Source organism: Zootermopsis nevadensis, unplaced genomic scaffold, assembly GCF_977971745.1.
Source record: "Zootermopsis nevadensis isolate Lab colony 2312 unplaced genomic scaffold, Znev_1.0 Znev_ptg000010l, whole genome shotgun sequence".
Lineage (NCBI taxonomy): Eukaryota > Metazoa > Arthropoda > Insecta > Blattodea > Termopsidae > Zootermopsis > Zootermopsis nevadensis.
The window spans coordinates 13,938,440-13,959,699 of NW_028259142.1; the positions used below are offsets into that span (position 1 = coordinate 13,938,440).

The 21,260-nt window shown below is 38.8% G+C and overlaps 1 protein-coding gene across 2 annotated transcripts in view; it reads left to right on the top strand.

Annotated features, from left to right (window-relative positions):
* The first annotated feature begins 402 nt into the window (after positions 1–402).
* Positions 403–21,260, top strand: part of LOC110841457 (sickie) — a 64,113-nt gene continuing 43,255 nt past the window's right edge. The window contains exons 1-4 of one of the 2 annotated variants that reach the window (XM_022087029.2): positions 403–723; positions 4,162–4,475; positions 5,128–5,245; positions 6,493–6,545. In XM_022087029.2, coding sequence (XP_021942721.1) covers positions 4,377–4,475; positions 5,128–5,245; positions 6,493–6,545 — 270 coding nt within the window. In that variant the 5' untranslated portion in view covers positions 403–723; positions 4,162–4,376. Of the gene's footprint in view, positions 724–4,161; positions 4,476–5,127; positions 5,246–6,492; positions 6,546–13,596; positions 13,719–21,260 lie in introns of those variants that run through there. The other variant, XM_087346032.1, reaches the window with a different exon arrangement.

Below are 21,260 nucleotides of genomic sequence, written 5' to 3' on the forward strand. Positions count from 1 at the left end.
GCAATTCTATGCTTTCTTCTCCATAGCACAGCGCTTTATGAGAGAAGTACGTATATGTTTGTAACGCCCGGTTAGGCAGGTGTATCGTGAGTAACGACAGAAGGGTGAATCAGAAGAATTTAGAAGGGAGAAGGAAGGGTCAATACTAGGCAGCAATGACGAACCGGTCCAGGGGAGGTGGATGCGTGTTGGGTCTGGGACGCACGTGCTGCTAACACACAAGGCATCACGATTTCTTTCGTCTTGGAAGGAACCACCCTGTCTCACCTCCGCCCAGTCTATCTTTAGCTCAAGACATGTAGGATCGGATCGGGCCAGCTCATTCAAACCGACTTTAGTATCTATTCTGCTTCCTGTAAGTGCAGTTGGTAGCACAGGCAAATACAGTGAGTTTTGGCAACACTGATAACGTGTACTTCCGGTTGGAAGCTCGATCGTACAGCTGTCTGAAGACTAGAAATTTTGTTTGTTTATAATGTTGTGACTAAACAACTATTTGTTTTTGTGCCAGATGAATGGAGGAAATCATATATATATCGTTTCAGTTAAAGCAATATAGAATCTTTTCTCCGTCTTCCATATATTGTTATTTCGGCGTCGCCTTGTAAATCGTCTGACAGCTACCTCCGTTATGAAGTGAAATTTAATACGTGCGCGCGAAAATTGAGTGCTGCTGAAAATTGCTAGTTGAGCTATAATGGGGCAATCAACGCTGGTTGAATGGTAAAGTTAAATATACAAAATGTTTTGACTACGAATGTGGTTAGGGTTTTGTGTCATAGAAGTGCTTCATATACCATATATTTATTGCATGTACAAATGATTTTGAATCTTTGAAGCTGTTGATATGATCACTTGTGTATGTTCTGCGTTGTTTCTTCAAATTTAGGCTGTGAATTTTATATTTAATCTCTGTATTCCACCTGTGTTTTGTATTTAACACAATTATTATGTCTATATATGTAATTACTAGCACTAGAGCTGTCGATTTGTGATATAACGCATTTAAATTACGTATTTTAGTTAGTTGCTTATGATAGGCGACGTTTCAAACTTCACTATTTGTTGAAAATCATCTCACTATTTTACACTTACATTATTTATTTTTATGACATCATATAGTTTGCAACACACTCCTGCCCTCTTGGTTTGTTATTGACATACGTTAAATATTATAATTCGTACATTAATACTTGACTTTATCTTTTCGGAAATCAGGCGAACTGAAAACAAAGAAATTGTGAAATTCAGCCAATACAGAAAGTTGCTTAAGTGAAGTAATTTTTATGTTTTACATCAAAGGTGATATTTTAGAATATTTTAATTTTTCTTGCATTGGAAAGATTACCATATCCAAAATTAGTTATTAACATACAAGCGGTGTAATATGGTAAGAACGAATACAATTTTCAATTTTCCTTCACTAGTAGCAATAATTGTGTAGCTAATTAAATGTTTAATCTCATGAAATGTGATTACCAAATCTGAAAATGTTGCCAGATAGTCCTATTTCTGTTTTCATGTTTTATCTCGGTAAAGGCATCGGTTCGTCAGACAATTTCTCTGTTATTTAAATAATTAAAGGTAAAGAAAGTGAAGTCAATTCCACTGTGCTTAAGCATCACAAATTAAATGCTTGTAGGGGCGAGTAAGTACAGATCTTGGTATCGTAACTGCGGCACTAGATATAGTTTTGTGGTTAGATTCACCCTCCTGCTGTTTTACCCTTTGGGAGAATCCCTGATACGCAATAGAAGTGTTTCTACTCCACAGACATTCTGGATGCTGTGTCGAAATGCTCTGCCAATACTCGTAATGAAACTCCGCGTATCCGCCCTGTACTCAGTCACTTTAATAACATAGCTTAAAACTTTACCTTTAATATTCTTTGCTAATCTTGACTGCAGCTGAAGATATGTGAGCAAGTCTCAGTAAATAATTGATTTTAAAAAAGACTCTTATAGACTCTGCTACCACAAGCAGAAGCTGTGTTTGTACTGCATACGGATTTTCGGCGCTAATTTAAACACTGCTAGAAAAGGCAGACGGAGCGCACGGAAATAGACACGCGACGGCAGTATTGTATGGCGCCAGACCCACGTGTATTAGCAGAACTGAAGGTTGCTGTGGTTTTAAAACTTCCTGTACTTGTGTTCCATTGTACCCACGCAAGAAAATCAAAATGAATGGATAGAGCTAAGTCATGCTTTACCTCTTTGGTTGAGGTTGTGAACTTGGAACCTGCGGTCGAATGCGCATGACTGGCAGATTGCGTCCAGTGCTTGAATTTGGCTTACACAAGAAAGTAAGTCACCTACTTACTTGGTTCGCGAACAATACGTAGGATTTCTGAGAGTTATTATTTATTCCATTCTTTTATAAAAAATAAATTCATGTAAATCGGGAAATAGCATACCTATTGGTAATAAACATTATGCTTATTTGATGAGTAACTTTGTTATTTAATAATTTTACAACTCTGTATAAACCGACTTTATACATAGCGTCGATTATGTAGGTTTAAAATATTACCATTTTATCCTGTGTTATCCAGCTTTGGTGCCCACCCAGACTCCTATCCATTGAGTACCAGGGCTTTTCCACCGGAGTAAAGAGAGTGGAATGTGAAGCTGACCTCTCACCTATATCTTGTGTCCAGTTTAAGAAAGCGTGTAGCTCTACCTCGACTTACTCGACATGCCTTGGTGGCGTTGTTCTAAAGTTCAGGGAAAACTTAACTGATACTCGTTTTTGCGCAAAATGCATAGAATGGACGCATAACGCGGCTTCCTGTCCGTCCATTAGTTTTCAAATCGAAATTTGTCGAAATTCTCTATAACGATTTATCGGACAAATGATTGGTGGATGACATAAACCGCACGTTTAATGAAGTTCTACAGATTTCATTCGATGCATTTTCGGTATGGCGAATATTTAAATAAATATAAATAATTTCTGACTCATGCAATACCAAATAATTTGTGATACAACATCGTAGTAATATTATCGTATATATAGTTAGAGATTTTTATCTGCAATAAATGAACATCAATACTAATTATGATCGAAAAGAACAAATTTGAAAATTCACGGGTAGGCCAACTCCAAAATGGAGTAGGATTGTAAGTTTCCTCTCGTTTTATTTATAACGGAATAAAGTTGTCTTTAGACAGGAAGTCCACACAGTTCCACACCCTTTATCGAGCCACATTTCTGACACAGTTTTATTTTGATCTTTTTATATAGTCTATAAAACTCAGCTTCGGTCTACTTTTACGGAGCTAAATTTACATCAAACATGCGCCACCCTTGGGATCACCCCTTAGTGTTGTGCTGAGAATTGGTTATATAAAAAGACAGTTAATTATTTTCGGTCTTCCTGCCATCACAAACGAGGCCTTTTCTCCTAGCGAAGAAATGACTTGGTCTCTATTCCAGCCACTCGACCTCCCATTCAAGACAATGTACAATGATTCAATGATTCACTTTCCTTGTAAGCTTTTTCATAATTAACAACAGGCTTTTGCAGCTATGTTTTGTGCATTTATGATGAAAGTTATGAAAATATGTTGGCCTCTGTACTTGTAGGTTAAAGAGGTACAGGGGTTTGAGATTTTTAAGGTATAAGAATAAGGTTTGTGATCTTTTAGGAAAAGTCTATTATGTATGTGAATTATACGTGTTTGGTCAACGAAAATATATATTAATGAGATTAAAATTATAATAATTTTGAAGTTGCATTATTTTAGTGCAGTTTATTTTGAGAAAATCCAAAGCGAAGTACAAGCGCTTCTTCTTTTATTATTATAATATAATAGGCTGACATAATTAAATTAAATTCAATTAACTATAATAATAATAATTCAATTCATTTATTTAAGTGCTTGACAACAGCCAAAAAGGCCAATAACAGCCAAGCACTAAACCAGAGTACAGGATAAAATTTAATAAGTAATTAATTTATTTCAATAATAATAAAAGTAAAACAAATGAAACTAAATATATAAATGTACCATATTATTAATATTAATAATAATAATAATAATAGGCTTAAGAGGACGCTATATTGTGAAATTAAATTACGCCCAAGCGACATTGCATTCCACGCAAATATATAATATATAATACCAGTTGTTCATATATAAAATGAATTTTCATTAGATGATCTACCAGAAAAATAGTTTCACGGCCCTTTTTAAGCCACGGTCCGCAGACTGGGAACTACTGCTCCATACTTTATAGAACAGGTGAAATGTGAAGCATATCATAATGCAGTGCAATCAAGTGAGAATAGTGTTGTGATTTTTTTTAAATTGTGACAACAATGTTGTGCGTGTGCCAAATTCTGTAGATGAAAATAATCCAGTGTAAGAGTGATGGCGTGCATCCGGGCTGTGAGGTCGCCCCAAGGTTCGACGGACGATCTCCTCAGGCAGCAGGCCGCAGTACCGAAGAAGCACATGCCAATCATTCAGGTAATAACAACTCAGTAGTAGATAGGATGTAACAGAAGGCTGGAGAAATGCCACAGGACGGTTCCGGGGTAAATGTGTAAGACTACCAAAAGTTCAGGACACGAAAAAGAATTTTCCGGAAGTTCTAAGAAGATATGTTTATTGATTTTCCAAACATTTACAGAAATATTATTATATAAATTACACAAGAACTTATGGCTAAGTGATAGCTTTGCTAAATTAGATATAATATTAAAAATGGACTACAGGTAACAATCATACTTAAGCCTGCGAATGATTTTCTTGCTTAAAGGGCCTGTTTTATGGATTGTAGCGTCATGTAGTCTGGTAGAAGTTCGCCAGCGTTTCAGTGTGATTATCGCCCTGATGATGGAGGCAGCATGGTCCTCCGAAACGCTGGTGAACTTCTACCAGACTACACGGCGCTACAACCCAGGAAACGGCCATTTTCGGACTCACCGCTGTGAAAACCTCAAATCCTACTTTTACTCTTGCTTGTTAAAGGAAAGGAGTATGAGATGAGTGGGGCATGTAGCATGCACGGGATTGATGAGAAATACATACGGAATTTTGGTTAAGAAACGTGAACAGATTAGACGAGCTTTGATGTCAGCATAAATTTGGTTTAGGATAATGGAGGGTTTCTTTGTAGGTGTACACAGACTGGGCGAATCACTACCTGTGCAGAACTCGTAGCAAGCGGTTGATTCATGATCTGCAGACTGACGTGTGTGACGGGGTGCTGCTGGCCGACATCATTGAAGCTGTCAGTAAGTATCGTTTGTCGAGAAACAATCCTTATCTCTTCCTTTTCCTCACTCTCTTCCTCCTTTATTTCGGTACTTGTTTCTTTCTTTCCTTCCACCAGTTCTTCCATCTTTATCTTTTCTCCATTCTTACCATTTCCATCCTCCCTCATATGACGTGCATTCTCAGACATTAAATGCAGATCAGAGTTCTACTACAATTCATGTGGTGGTGTTGACTCGTTTGCAGGGAGAGAGACTATCAAGTCTGCTTTCCCTTATTAGGCCCCATGAATGAACGTGATACATTTGAAATTAATTAATTACCGATTAAGTTCTTTTTGCTAACACCGACCCTCGCCACCTGTGAATTATCAGCATAAAATCAGATATTCTCACCTTAATCACGTTGGAACTTGAAGATGGCTGTGTTCTGGGTTTAGCGCCGTGCAGTCTGCTAAAAGTCCACCAACGTTTTAGAAGTCCTTGCTGCCTCCATCATCAGGGCGATTATCGCTCTGATAGCCGTCTTCGTACTCACCATCGTGATAATCATAAATCCTACGTTGGAACTTGCAAACGCACGTGCATACATGTCTACGTAACGTCACGTATTTGGCTAAAATCGTTAAGAGAACTGGTTTACGTCTGTGTGTCGTGCGATGGAATATTTCATGTTTCTATTCAGACGTTCCAAAGGTGTTCCTTACTTCACTCTAGGTGGATCGAAAATGAAATATTTCTTGTTGCTGCTGAGAGTTTGCGACCTGACAGCGATTAGTTCATTGATATAGCTATAGAATAAGTGTGAAATATGGTTTACGTGTTAACCATTACAAAAATGGGAACGGTTTGAATTTTAAGTTCATATTTGATTTTTTAAAGTAGTCGAAGTTTACGTCTATTTTATTGGAAATTACTAATTAAATTGTATGATTATTTCTTTCTTTACCGCGCAGACTGGACCATTTTAAGAAATGTCGTTGCCGTAAATTCTCCCAACTCTTTGTTAGTTACGAGAGCATTAAACAAATCGTCTGGAAATTTCTAAAGAGCACGGAAAACACTTGTAATTTTTCTTCACTGGTTTTACATTTGAATTTTCCAGATGTTAGATGTTTCCAGTGAACTATTAATTTTCAGAAACTAAAGATTTGTGCATAATAAATATTCTGTGTACCGAAATAAATTATCGCAATAATGGCTTTAATAAAGCCAAATCCACCATTTTGACCCCGTGACTTTAAAGTTATATGACTTCTCTGTTACAGCCAGTCACGGTGTCCCCAATATAAATCAGAAACCGAAGACTTCGTCTCAGATGGTAAGTTGACAAAACATCTTGCTGTTCCTAATTTTTCAAAGCCATCACTGCATGACATGTGGACGTGATACTTAAATTAATTTGAGTCGTGAGAATAGATACGGTTGCTTAAGAAGTGAGGTTATGTTATCTGCGCCATCAATTACGGACCAGAGTTTTTCAGTACAGGTTTACAATAACACTGCAAATGCAGTACAGACATGTAGAGCGGTTTGAACGTGCTGGAAGTCAAGTCATAATTCGTGTTGCTTTGCACCTTATACTCTGTTCATACGTGAGATTATCTCTGCGGCCGTGATATCGCACGGGTTCACTGCCCGTAAGTTATTGTGTAGTATAACAATTCAGTTTAAACAAGACTGGGAGGTGCCGATGTTGGTCTTTTACGATGGATGGAACGCCTTATGGACTTGTAGGTATACACGGAGTTAGTTAGCTAGGTGGTTATTGTCTTCCGGTGAACGAAAAAGCTTGTTTGGTCACTATAATAATTTGTAGGTATAAAAAAAAGTGTATGTACCCTATTTCTCATTCTCATTCTCATTCCTGCTTGTGATCACTTAAAAGCAGCCTCTATCTCCAAGTACAAAATTCCCCTCCCGCGTCTTAAAGCAATCGGTTTATTTTTAATTTAGTAATTTATTGTTGGTTTTAGAAAGTCATTTTGGTATTTCTTTAATTTTTGTCAGAATGTATGTACCAACGGACAAGGTTGAGATTTACAAATCAAATTCTGGGGTCTGTAGGGAGGAATGTTCGTTAGATTACCGTTCTTATTTTCGACATAATAACCTTATTATATCCCGCATTTTGTTCTGTCCTCTCATTTTCTTCTTTAAATTTATTATTTTGTGAAGAAAGAACATCGGCCTTCGGATTTGTTCCGCTCGAGACACTTGCAGCCAATTCTGGAAAATTCGTTGTGCACACCTGCGCCGTGTGTTCCAGTGGCCTTGTAGTGTTCCGGAGATGACTAAGAGAAAATTTATTGGCCGCGTGGATGAAAATAGTTCAAAAACAGTGTTTCACAAGTTATTTTTCCCTGTTCAAAGTGTTTATTTATGTTTTATTTAATTTACCACGGTTGGAAACATACCATTTTACAAGCAGCGACTTATTACGTAAATATTTCTCTAATGGACTTCTTATTTAGAACGGCCTGTAGCGAGCAGAAGCTGCAGGATCATTACTCCGTCCAGAAGCACAAAAGAGAGAAAACAAATAAGGATTGTAATTGAACGGGACACAGCTTTCCGTCTGTTCTGATGACGTTAATTTATTCCGTTATAATATAAATATCATAAAGAAAAACACAGAAGCTCTGTTAGATGATACTAAGGAAGTTGATCTAGAATTATACGCAGAGGAAACTAAGTAAGCCTGTATGTTCATGTCTCGTCACCAGAAAATAGGACAAAATATTATAATATACAGGAACCGGGGAATTACGGTAACAAATCAAAATTGGAATCTTAAAGCAATGAAGAAGAGTTAAATCCGAGGAATGCTTGCTACCATCCACTTCATGGTCTTTCATTTCTTCTTGTAAGATACGCTTTTGATCTTTTTACTGAGACACTGAAAAGTGAGATTAATCAGGTAAAGAGCAATTCAAACAACCTCAACGTACTGACATTGTTTTATTTTCGATACCAATTATTTTCATCCGAGAGGGAAATAAAATCAGATTAAAGGCGTCTCACAAACAAAATTACTGTCAATTTGTGTCTTCTGGGTTGTTGCGCTGTGTAGTCTGGTCGATGTTAACCAACGTTTCAGAGGTCATACTGCCTACGTCATCAGGGCGATCAGTATGAAGATTTCTGTCTTCTGGGTTGTTGCGCTGTGTAGTCTGGTCGATGTTTACCAACGTTTCAGAGGTCATGCTGCCTCCGTCATCAGGGCGATGAAGACAGAAATCTTCATACTCACTGCTGTGAAAACCTCAAATCTTACAAAATTACTGTCATTTGTGCTGATCTCAGATCATAAGACAAGAATGGAACAATGTGCAGTTTCTCACTGAATCCGCCAGGGGTGCTGGGGCCACGAAGGTGGATGAAACTACTTCTGAATTGACTAAATGTACTTTTATATAAATTTAGTTGCCAGGAATCGAAAGGATTCGTCGTTCGTGGGTCATATATTGCTTACAGAACCCTGTTCCATGTTGCGTTACTGCATTTGAATGACTCAGACATGATTGCTTACTCGCACGAGCTTTCAATAGCTAATGGCCACGATCATCAATGACACGGAACGATGTACTCTGTTGCGTTCTAGGGGGCTCTCTGGTACCGCATTCCAAGTAACGGCGAATGGTTGGTTATTGGGTCGACGTCTCATCACTCATGCGCACTTCATAGAGAGTTCAGTCTCCTACACCCTCACCGAATATGCACCTACGCTAGTAATATCGTAGTGTAAAATGACTAATGCCGTTTTAATCTGCTTTCATTGTTTTATAACGAGCGATAGCTTTATGGAAACATGTTACAATAAATATTATACCAATTGGAACCTCACGACATTTGCGCTATTCTCAATATCCTGACAGAGAACTTTATGTGAACGTGTGAAAGTCTATGCAAGCGATCACCACGCCGTGAAAGCGTATAGCGGAATGGAGGTTAAATTAAATTAAATTAAATCCGTGGCGTAACAGTTCCAGAGAGCCAAAGCCGACCAGCTTGACTGCTGGCCTCACGTTCACATGCCTAAGCAGAGGTGAACGATCATCCAACCAGATATAGGGTGACGTGTGGTCAGCACGACGAACCCCCAGCCATTGCTAGTTTTCCTGACCGGATTACGCTACTCATTGTAGCTCCCCAATTTCCTCACGATGCTGGGTTGGCACCGGTCCCATATACTGGTCGAAAGCTCATGAGAAAATTTCTTCTCCCCCGAGACTCGAACCAGCGCGCATTCCGTATCGCCGTTCCGAAGCATGATTCCTCAGACAGCGCGGCTACGGCGCGGGACATGGAGGTTAAACTACATGTTTGTAAAAGTAAAACTAATGGAGATGGCCGGTCGTTTTTACGTTCCAGCCTTTCCAAAAAAATCCTCCGTTTAAACTTTTGTTTGGAGACTGAGTCCTTTTAGAAGACACCAACGTTCAATTTTGCCAAGTCATGGATAACATTGAAGTTGAACTGTTTGAGTGTGAGGATGGAACATTAAAGTCTTTAAGTTAGCACTAAGATATAAATAGACAACTCTCTAAACACCCAACAACTAATTCCTTTCGTATTAATTCCCATCCTTCATTATCTAATAATCCTTTCGACGCTGTATAATTTAAAATGATGAAACCGTCGTTATTCATCTTTGTATCATTTCGGTCTTCTGGGTTCTGACACCGCGCGGTATTGTATGTAGTTACCGACATTTCGGAAGAACGCCTTATCTAAACTTTCTACGAGCTGTGCGCGTGGTTTTAAAATCTACACTCTGTGGAATCTTTCGGACCCCAAATTGCTCTCAGCCTATGGCGAGTGCTTTAATGCTTTTTTTTTTTCTTGTTGTGCTTGGCACGTGTCTCAGTTCCGGAAACAACGTTTTGCTTTCAGCAGCTGTGGGTGTATTCGCAGCTCAGGCACAGCGCACGTTTTGGTTGCCGGTGCCAAATTTACATTAAAGTTACTTATCAGTAAGAAATAGTGCCAGCCGTTTTCATTGCTCTAGTAGCGCCAGCTGGACTTTATAGCTCTTCAGAACGATTCAGACGTCGGTCATTTCGTCAGTGAAATAACTTCTGAAATCTTGTGTATTTTTCGGACAAATGTTAGAGAAACAGAAAATAAACCACAGACTTCATATTTTTGTATATGGTCTACTATAGTTCAGTCAGTATAATGACTGGCCTGCGGGCTGGCCGACTAAGGTTCGATTCTCAGCACGGCAAGACTTATCGAGACCGGCTCGGATGTCCACCCGGTCTCCTATCTAACGGGTGCCAGGATCCTTTCTTCGCAGATAAAGCTGCCCAGCCACGCACCTCTCTGTGTTACTGATTTTTTAAGGATGTATGAAGCTATACCTCCACTTCCCAATACGTTTACATGGCGTAGTGCTTAGGTAAGCATCCGGGCCGGCTTACTTATAGTTTTGTAGCTGTTACAATCTGGGAATCGGCGACCATGTTTTTGGTTTGGGACGAAAGCATTAAATAACAGAAAAAGTGTGCCTTTACAATGTTTGTGTGTGTTGCTTGGGAACTGTTAAAACATTACAGGACTCTAAATATTGATACCGCCACGGTGGTCTAGCGGTTAGAACGCTGGGCTTGTAATACTGGGGTCCTGGGTTCGATTCGGTGCTCAGATTAACAACTTGTGTTGGTCAAGGCCGTGGTTCAGGCATCACAGAGTTTTCCTCCGGGGTTTCCCCGGTTCCATCATGCCATGCTGAATGGTGTGTACTGGATACGAGAAAAAAAATATTGATACAGACAAATCGTGTAATGAGAAATCTTATTCGGGGCGAGTGGGTCGTCCCATCTCTGTTTATCCTTTCAAATTAGTTTTCCGAGGACGAGTCGTGATGCTCGTGATTTGTATGAACGCTTTCTGGGAATAATGGCTGACTACACCACTGTGACGTCATTACATCTTCTAGACCTAACAGGCACGTCATCCTATCGCGACCTGGATAACGTAACTTCATTTACAGAAAGGAAAGAGCTTTTCTTAGATTTGACATTATAATTGACGTGAGCGCATGCTCTCAGTACAGAATTTCTTGAATCATTCTTCGTCATCAACAAGCTAGGACTGACCAACCACATCAGCTTTCCATCCATGCAGGAGAAACCAGTTTCAAATCAACCTCTGAAATAGTTTTCTGCTCCTTTTAATCCATAATTTATATCACACTGACTAACGCCATGGGGGCAGAGTACTCTTCTTCAGAAGCTGATAGTCGCTTGGCTAGTCGAGCATTTCCCCACATTTTACAAATGCCGAAAGTTCATTGCCATGGATTCTCTGTCATCAGCCAGATCAATCCAGGACACGCCCTCACATCCTGTTTTTAAAAGATCGATTTTAATATTCTCCCAACCACGCCTTGGTGCCATACTACACAAAAATATATTTTGAACAACTTTAGCTGATTTGAATTACTAAACACTTCAAGGCTTTGTATGAAGAGTTGAGAGTCTTTTTCCGAACAGAGAAGATCCTACGTTGCTATCGCTTCTGAGCGTGGATGTGTTTGTGTGTCCGTGGGTGTGAATGTAAGACCCCTCCTAATAACCTCTAAGCAAACTGTCGGATTTTTATGAAACTGAAGCAGGCTACCCCGCCTTCACAGATTCTTAAAACCTCTTATAAGGGACGTAAACATGACTACCCGCGAACTTCTGGGGTGAGAGTGGCGCTTGTAGCACTGAAATTATGTGTGGTGAAAGGATTTAGAAATATATGTAACTTTTCTTTAAAAAAAACAGGTTAGGCCTACATAATATAAACTCATATAAATGCTACTTATTTCACAAAAAATGTCAGAAATGTACCTGGGAAAGAAGAGTAAAGTAGGTGGACAATTTATAATATTACACGACGATTAATTTGTGTTTTGTACAGGGCACGTAATGTTGTTGGGGCAGTGAAATGTAGGAGGTTACGACAGTCTGAACATGTAGCTCAGATGTGGGGATAAATAATGTACACATCAAATTGAAGCAAATAAAGGAATGTAGGTGTCGTTAGTTCTTCTAAGAACTTCTTCTTGTTTGACAATCGTCGGGCGAAAAACGTTAAATGTGAGGGCCATTCACTTTCAGAACTTTTGGCCTGTGTGTTTAGAATGGACTCCTATTCATAGTTTTTATGCGAAGTGAAACCTTCTTTGTTTAAAATCCTTCAGTAGTCAAACTTTTGTTCTCTAAAGTCGAGGTCTGTCATTTCATTAGTCCTGAACTACGCCTAAGAAACAATACAAAACATTCTTTAAAAACATTCCCACTGCCCAAAGAAACGATTTCTGCTTTCTGCATCGTTAAAACTGTTTTACTCAGAATTATATGGCTGAAAACAATTTTCTTTTTATGGGGAGAGGTCACTCTGTTTACAGGGAGAAACAATATTGAAAGCTAGACCGCTATTTAACGATGGACCATGAGAGATTTCAGGTTCTCACGGCGACGAACGACGTTGCACTGATGATGGAGGCAGTAATTCTAAAACGTTGATCAATTTCGACCAGACGATACTGTGTAACATACCATAAACCATGTTAATTTCATATGACAGAGTAATGACTTGAATGGGACGTGCGGGCATAAGTGATGCAATGTATTTTCACGGCAGTGTAATAACGTGGCGCTGTACGAATTAAATTTTGTTTGTTATTGGACCTGAAACGAGGGGGATAAATCTCGAACAGTAAATAATAAGCGTAGAAGTAATATTATGGTAATTACATGTTGACATAACTTGGCTGAATAATACCGATAAGGATTGAAGGTACGAAAATTACACCACATTTTCCTTGTTACGTCTATTAGAAACTTAATACCACGTTATAATATCACATGAAAAGTTAAATATAAATATTCGTAGTGGATTTAAAGGAGAAAAAGCTTGTTGGTCTACTAATGCTGTGTCTTAAGTACGGAAAGAAGTCACTAAACCAACATTTCGTGGTTACAAATATTCTTAAAGTTACGTCATCATCATTATTATAAAGTATGCAGAATTAGGCTTAATTGGTTGTCCTAAACTCTCTGGATGTAGCTGGTGTCTTACTCTTGTGTTCAAGCGTTCAGGATTTCTTCGCCCCACACTGGTCCTTGCTGAGCCAATTCTTTTGGTACAATTAAATGCCACTGATGGGCCTAATATTATAAATTAACGTTGTTCTGTTTCGAATACAGCTATATTACTAGTTATGGGTTGTGTTTTGATCGGGATTGGTTTAGCGCCTCGGTAAGATCGTGCTGTTAACATACGGACCTAGGACGTCACATCAGTCATTGCCGGAACCTGTTGCGTGACGTAGCTAGAACCCACGTGGTGCGATGGGTGACAGACGGTCGTCAGTGTTCTGCCGGATCTGGCCTGGTGCTGTAGTTAAGGTTGACGAGTGATACCTGCGGTGTCGTAGTGGAAATGGACGACGAAATATGAATTGTGAAATTAACATTTCAGTGACAGTGGCACACCGGTAAGCAGACAATTATCAAAAGAAGGATAACGCTACTGTTCTGTTTAATGTAGGAATATAATAAGTAAAAACTTTATAGGAGGGAAAGTGGATTAAATTTAAATCTGTTAACTTTTTTATGTACCAAAAATGTTTGGTGAAAACGAACTTCGAGTTACGGCGTCTTTTAAAAAGGAAAGAGAAACGAAATACAAGAATTTAACGGAAATAGCGTTCTTGAATAGGTCTGTTTATTATTTTCTGTTCATAAGGTAGTATATTTGCGTCATATTGTGAATTAGGTTAATATTTTAATATTTTCCGTCAAATCACAATTTTAATAAGATAATAAAATATAAAATATTTAAAATATCATTTCACGTTCCGTATCGAATGATCGATTTACATATATATATATATATATATATATATAACCGAAACATGTCGTAAGAGACGTTCCAATTTGTAAATCGATCATTCGATACCGAACGTGAAATTATATTTTAAATATTTTATATTTTATTATCTTATTAAAATTGTGATTTGACGGAAAATATTAAAATATTTTCTGTTCGTATAATTTTGTTCAGTACTGTGCCTCGCAAACATTATAGTGATAAGAAATATAACTGTGGTGGAAATTGATCCTAAACTCTACTTAGAACGAAATATGTGCAGAATACTTTAATGGGATACAGAAAAAAATATGGAAAAAGACAAGACATTTTGAATTGTATTGTTTAGAGGTTATGTGGCGCCAAATTAAAATTTGAGTCAGCAAGGATTTAGAAGTGCATCGTAGTGGCCTGTTTCAAAATAATGCCTTGGTAAAACATCGCAACTGCTAGCGTGTTTTAAGAATATAAGTAGTTTAATAATGTTATCCACCAGGCTTTTCTTAAGCAGAAGAATGAAAGAATGTAGTTAGCATGTGTTCTGTCTGTTTTTCATTTGTAGGGTCCGAGTTCAGAATCCAAGGTCGTTTGTATCGATTCATCCATTCGTGTGTCATTCATGGAAAGTGTCAGAATAGCATCGCTTCATTTACCTTCAAATATAATGGAAAGGCAAGTAGCCAGTCTCAAATATTTGTCCCCGGCAGTAAATATGTATATAAACTGATTGATTTCTCATACACCAGGGCTAACACCTGGTGCACGACTTCGATCCGTCAGTAACACAAATACAGCAAACGCTTTGTCTAAAAGGTCATACCACATATGATTGTTCTGGTTAAAAGATTTTATCCCTCGTTTATAGCCCTGTGTTATTATTTCAAACGTACTTCATTTGCGTCATGAACGAACATGAAATGAAAATTCTTCTGATTTCTAAACACCCAGCTTGTTTTCATATTATTTAATATTATTTATGATTGAATATTTGCTGTTTAACGCTGTTTAAACTACAGAAATTAGAGTCTTATAGCATGAAATGAAAGCAGAAATTGAACGGAAGGAGATTAGGTCAGAATTTGGAGTAGGACAATAGCAGCCGATTCCAATGTTGTAACTTATAGGTCACCAGTCTGTATGACTCTTTGTCTTTTAGAAATAGAGTCAACAATGGTGTAAGTTACAGTAGGGAAGAACTAGAAAAAACTTTTATCGCGACAGCCATTTTATGCGCCTGTCATGTTTCCAGCTTAGCGGGTTAGTTGATGGGAGACAGAATGGACTAATACACTTCACATAGCTGTTAATGTACATCGTGTCCGTATCGGTGCGTCGTCTCCACTTTCTTCAGAAGAAAGGTTTTTCAGTAATACCGTGGGGTTGACGTCTTCGTTATTTGTATCATAACCCAGCCCACGACTTCCCAGAAGCACACAGATTCATAAACTCAAGGCACACATAGCTCATTAAAAAAGGGATACCTGAGCACTTCGTTGTACGATTTAAAAGTACGCCTTTAAAAATTCCTTTCGGCTCACTGTCCTTGTTTAATAGAGTCCGGGTAATTCAGTCAATAGGTACTAGGCTGCGTGCTGGACAACTGGGCTTGAATTCGAGGCAGGGCAGAACTTTGTCATTTTTGCCACCACGCCCAGACCTGCTCAGGTTTCGCCCAACCGTGTGGTTCTATTCTCGGGGGTAAAGCGGTAGGAGCGTGAAGCTTACCACCTACAGCCAAAGTTAATAATGCGTGGAGCTATACCTCCACTCCCCATACGTCTACGACATGACATTGTTCTTAGTTAAGTACCAGGAACTTTTGAGGTGACCCAACACTACCGCCGCGTTTCGGAGGTCCCTTCTGTCTCCGTCTTCTTCAATGTGAAGATGGAGACAGGATTTCCGAAACATTGTCACTGTGGCCTACATGGGCTTCTGGGTTATAGTTTACAAAAGTGAACTAGCTGACGTTTTTCCACTCCGTGCATTCATGTCGTGGTCTGACGCACAGGGTGATGGTAAGTACTATTTACAGGGTGCATGTGTGTCAGTATGAATCAGTTATTCAGAAGAGCAAAGCTATTGTTTTATCGGTTGATCCTTTTATGTGTGTTGTTTCTTATATATACGTTCGCTCACAAGCCATTTGTTTTAGACTTCCTGATCACGAACGTGTGTTTTCTTTTGATAATGCCTCACGATTCCATTGTCTCCGGTTCGTTACTGTTAATAGTCTTGGTTTCGTGGGTTAAAATTTGTTGAATCGTACTCAGGAAACGACGTATTCCTCTTTTTGGACAGTGTCATCGGGAAGGGCAGCGGGATAGTTGTCCCTGACCCTGGTCGTTCCTGCTATAATTCTACGATCTGCCACGTCCAATTACGCAAGGTAAAAGCAATTTAAGAATTAATTTCATCTCACTTTGGCCTTTGTCATTCTTACATCCATTGTAACCATCAACTATACATAATCACGTTCCAGCATCTTAACTGAATCTAAATAAATTAATGCGGATTGTGAGGCAAATAAAGTTCGCCCTGTTCTTAAACACCACGCCACATGGGGAATGGAGATGAAGCTCCACACTTGTCTCGATACTACATGCAGTTGACATGGAGTTGAGTGACCAGTTTATGCCTCGGCGATAAAAAGAAAAATTCTGTCCCTACTGGGAATTAAGCAGCATCAGCAGTAGTAGTATTAGTAGTAGTAATAATAATACTGTCCTTAAAGTTAGTAAGTCGCTTAGCTCTTGTCACGAAGGACACCATAATCAAACGACAATAAAGTTGCGGGAGAAACGTTTGGCAGTGTCTGCTGTCGCATTGGATCAGGCATTGCATTGCTATGAATAATAACCGTCTTGGACTGCTACACCTATGAATGCATTCCTAAGCATACACAGCTCCTCTTCAAGAAGGATGTTGGCGATTTGAACATTAATAATAGTAACAAGAACCACATACCAACTTTTATAGCTCTCGTCTTTCATCCTATGAAATTATCTCTACGTTGTTCTTCTGAGGTGTGACGCTGTGTGGACTCGTAAGCAAATAAAACCAGGCTTCAGCCCTGAAGATGAAGGCGGTATGTTTCTCCGTAACGATGGTAACCACCTACGAGATCACATACCGTCACAACCCAGAACATGGACATCCTCACCGCCGTGAGAATCTCAAATCTTTTATATAAAACTCTATTTGTTAACAATAACTTACGGAAGTCTAATGGAAGTGACGTTCTAAATAAATTATTGTGTAAGGCGACTTCATATTGGTGACAAGCTTTCATTCACAATAGTTATATATACTAATGGGCTCTTTTAATAGGTCTCATTGGAAATGTTCAAATGCAGTACATTGTAATTATGTTTCATGAAACGCTTAATTTCGTGAAACAACGAACGTTTCTGTAAACTACTAATACTGGCCACCGTTGAGCTCGTGATGACATAGTTAAGATCAATTTCAAAAAGTTAATCTCACTCTCACCGTATTATTTACATGCAAGTATAAATTCGGTCGAGTCTCGCACAGTCTGCTTGGTACTGTTGTGTTTTAAAGTAATATGGAAGACAGTAATTCTGTTTTCTTCATTGCTTTTAGGTTTCGCTGTATACGTACACCCAGTTTTTGCTAGAAGCTAACAAATACGTCTTTTTTTCCAAAATGTGGGACAATTGATAACACAAAAAGAAACGTTTTCTGAGAGCGACAGTGAAATTGTGTCTCTGCCAGAAAGGAAGAGTGTTTCTATTGCCCACGTACATCCTGTCTGAGGATCTGTTTCAATGGGAAAATATTCATTAAACTCGTCCAGATGTTGGGGCAAAGCCTTAAGGTCGCAGCCAAGTGTGGGGAACGTGGAAACGTAGACCCCTGTTAGAAACATCAGTTTATTGTATAACAAGAAGTGACTTGTCTGCTGTTGTTCGAACCACATCGTTGTGCTTAAAAATTCTTCTTTCCATGTCCACAAAATTTAATTAATTAAAAATACTACAGATCGGGATTAGCTCAGTCTACCGGATCCAACTGAATAGGTGTCACCCCCTCCTGCCGTTTAAGCAAGGAAGAGAGAAGATCCATACTTCGAGACGTATATAATGTTTTAAGAGATTTATTGAGACTTAAAAGTAGACGATGGATGACGCTCAAAACAAAGAAATCACTAACGTAATACCATCGCCAAAGACATTCATAAAATACTTTAAAACACTGGAATTTATATAATCTGGCACTGACACATGATAGGATCTAATAAGTTATCTTCTAATGTGAGATTTGAGGTTATCACGGCGGTTGAGATGAGGATATTGTTCTTCGGCTTTGAAGATGGCGACAGCTTGTTTCTCCGAGAAAAATAACATCGTTATATTTTAATTTAATAAATTTAGAATTATTAGGTCGGAGCCAGGACAGCTCAGTTACTATAGTAATGATCTACAAGCTGTACGACCGGGGTTAGATTCCCGTCAGAGGCAGTTTTTTCTCTCTTCGCTACCATGGTGTCCAGATGGGCTCTGGGGTCCTCTCCCTACCTATCCAAAGACACCGACCGCGAAGCTGACCACTATCTCCATCTAATGGCGAGGTTAATAATTCTTGTAGCTCTACCATTATTATGCCATACCCCTCAATGGCATAATGCTTACTTAAGTACAGAGACAACTTTACCTTTAATTCATACCTGTGTTTTTTTTTTAATTTACGAACATTATTTTCGTTACAAAGAAGAACCGTCCGAGGGCCGAGTGTCTGCTTTGAAAGTAACGAACGCGGAGGACTACAATTGTTTACGTATGTTTATACTGTAATTATAGTAACTGCTATAGCATGTAAACATTTGATTTAACACTTTAACGGTGCTTTAAAGGGTTAAGTAGGTAGTAACTATCATAACAATTAATACTGTTCTTATGTTTATGATTGTACGAACTCTTTTAACATATGGGGAAAATATTGAGTGGTTTTTCTCGGAGTCGGAAACCATTCCGAATTTTATCCTTTGCAGTTTGTGGGAATTTTATTTTCGATTTACAAAATTGCATCTTGCGAACAGTTTTCATCGAACGAATAACGTTCTTAAAGCGAGGGATTAGTACTGTCTGTTTCGTACCACCGATTATTTGTTGGTACTGCCGGAAAGGAGAAACGAACACGTTCGTTGTGAATCAGTGTGCGTATTTCCGTTTTCACTGCCAATGAAATTCACAACTGGACCGAAAGTTGGCGTGATCACTCTGGGAGATCCCAAACAGGTCACATTTGGTTGTTCCTTCCTGCAGAAATAATCTGACGTCCTCGCAAAATCACATACGTACATTATCAGTACTTATCCCTGGGACTAAGTCTATGGAGTAGAGTCAAGAACATTTTAGCCTTTTATAGAAGCCAAATGTTCATTACTGCGCTCGCAAGAGCCCACCACTAGAATATAGCGCACATTCTCATGTTCCATTCCATTCCCTTCTGAAAAAGAAAAGATTTTTCTATAAAGTTTTGTATGCACTCCAGCTCTCTACCACACACGTTTCATTACTGAATTTATCACCAGTTATATATTTGGTGAAGAGTACAGTTTTAGTATGGAAGCTGCAGTCCATTTTCGTTACGTCACGCCTGATGACGCAGACTTTGCGGGAACCCCGACGTCTTGCGGTTTGCTTTGTTTTGCATGAAAGTGTGACGTAGCCATATGCCAAGACCAGGCGAGCGTGTTGTACATTTTTATTTTTATTTATTTTTTTCACACGCTGTCCTCTTGTTGGTGTGAGAGGATGGGAGTTAAGAGTATTCATGGAACGCAACAAAGCTAGCTGAAGCAGACTGAAAAAATTATGATGTGGATTTTAAATGATCTACAGCATAAATTAAGATACTAAACCCTTAATATGTATTTTTATTCCGAAAGGGCAAGAGATCAGTTTTACATCCAAACAGTTCGTGTGAGTGGGTAGCGTTACGAGACGTTGTTCAGGATGTGTAAATCTACAGTTCCTTTCGTAAAGACGAGAAATTGGTCTTAGATTATTCATTAGTTCTATGGGTCTAAGAATGGGACAGTGATATGTTTTATTAACTTAAAATCTGTGGAAGGAAGCAGCCATGGACCATATTGAGGTACGATCCAGGAATTTTCCTAGAGGTACTGCAGAAAACAACGCATGCCCTCCGATTAGCATATCTCTGTGCGGAGAATTTAATCCAGTACCTCCCAAGTATGAATCAGGAATTTAAGTGGTCGTCAGCCGTGATGGATCATGTCAGAAACTTCAGAATCCATATCGCATGATGCGTCAGAGTAAGATAGCCGGTTGTTTTGGACCAAAACATCTGGAAAACCTTGGTGTTCAGACAGAGTCAACATTGTCGGTTTATTGGGTCAGTTGAGAGGATGATCTCATGGCGATTCTGAGTAATGAGTTGGTCAGCGTCTCGAAGTCCACACAGGAAATCCTCAGAATTTGCAGCGTCAGATTTTAACATTGTGTTAGTTACTCATTTCCACACGAACTCTAGAGATATGTAATTAAATTTATACTCTATCAAAGTCAAGTCATTTATTATTTTACTAAACAATAAAAGAACGAATTTAACATTTCCCATCATACGAACGAAATATATCGACTTGAAGGCGACCACTGTGTTCATATGAAGGAAATAATATCTGTAGATCTTACGGAGATCTATACTGTAGCATAGTAATTTATGTGTAAGATGATATCTTTTTGAAGATTTTGGTAGGTTAATTTTGAGCTTCACGTAATATTAGGGCTAGCCCCCAGCTAGCCCTAATATTAAATTCGCCCGACAACCGGAGCCTGAACATGACCACTCACCACAATCTAGTACCAAGGATGGTAAATATCTGTCCCACCAGCTTGACAGTTTATAGGTCATCATTTTTTATGTTTCGGCGTCATTTTGTGCGGCCGACTTACCATTTTTGTTGTACTGTCATTCTGCATGAGGAAACCCTGTCGCTCATTCAGCTCAGTGAAGAACATCAGAACCAGAATTTGGATGTGTCTTGCCTGTGAATTGAAACAAGGGAACTTAAATAATTTTGAAGATTTCTGTCTTCCGGGTTGTTGCGCTGTGTAGTCTGGTCGATGTTTACCAACGTTTCAGAGGTCATACTGCCTCCGTCATCAGGGCGATGAGT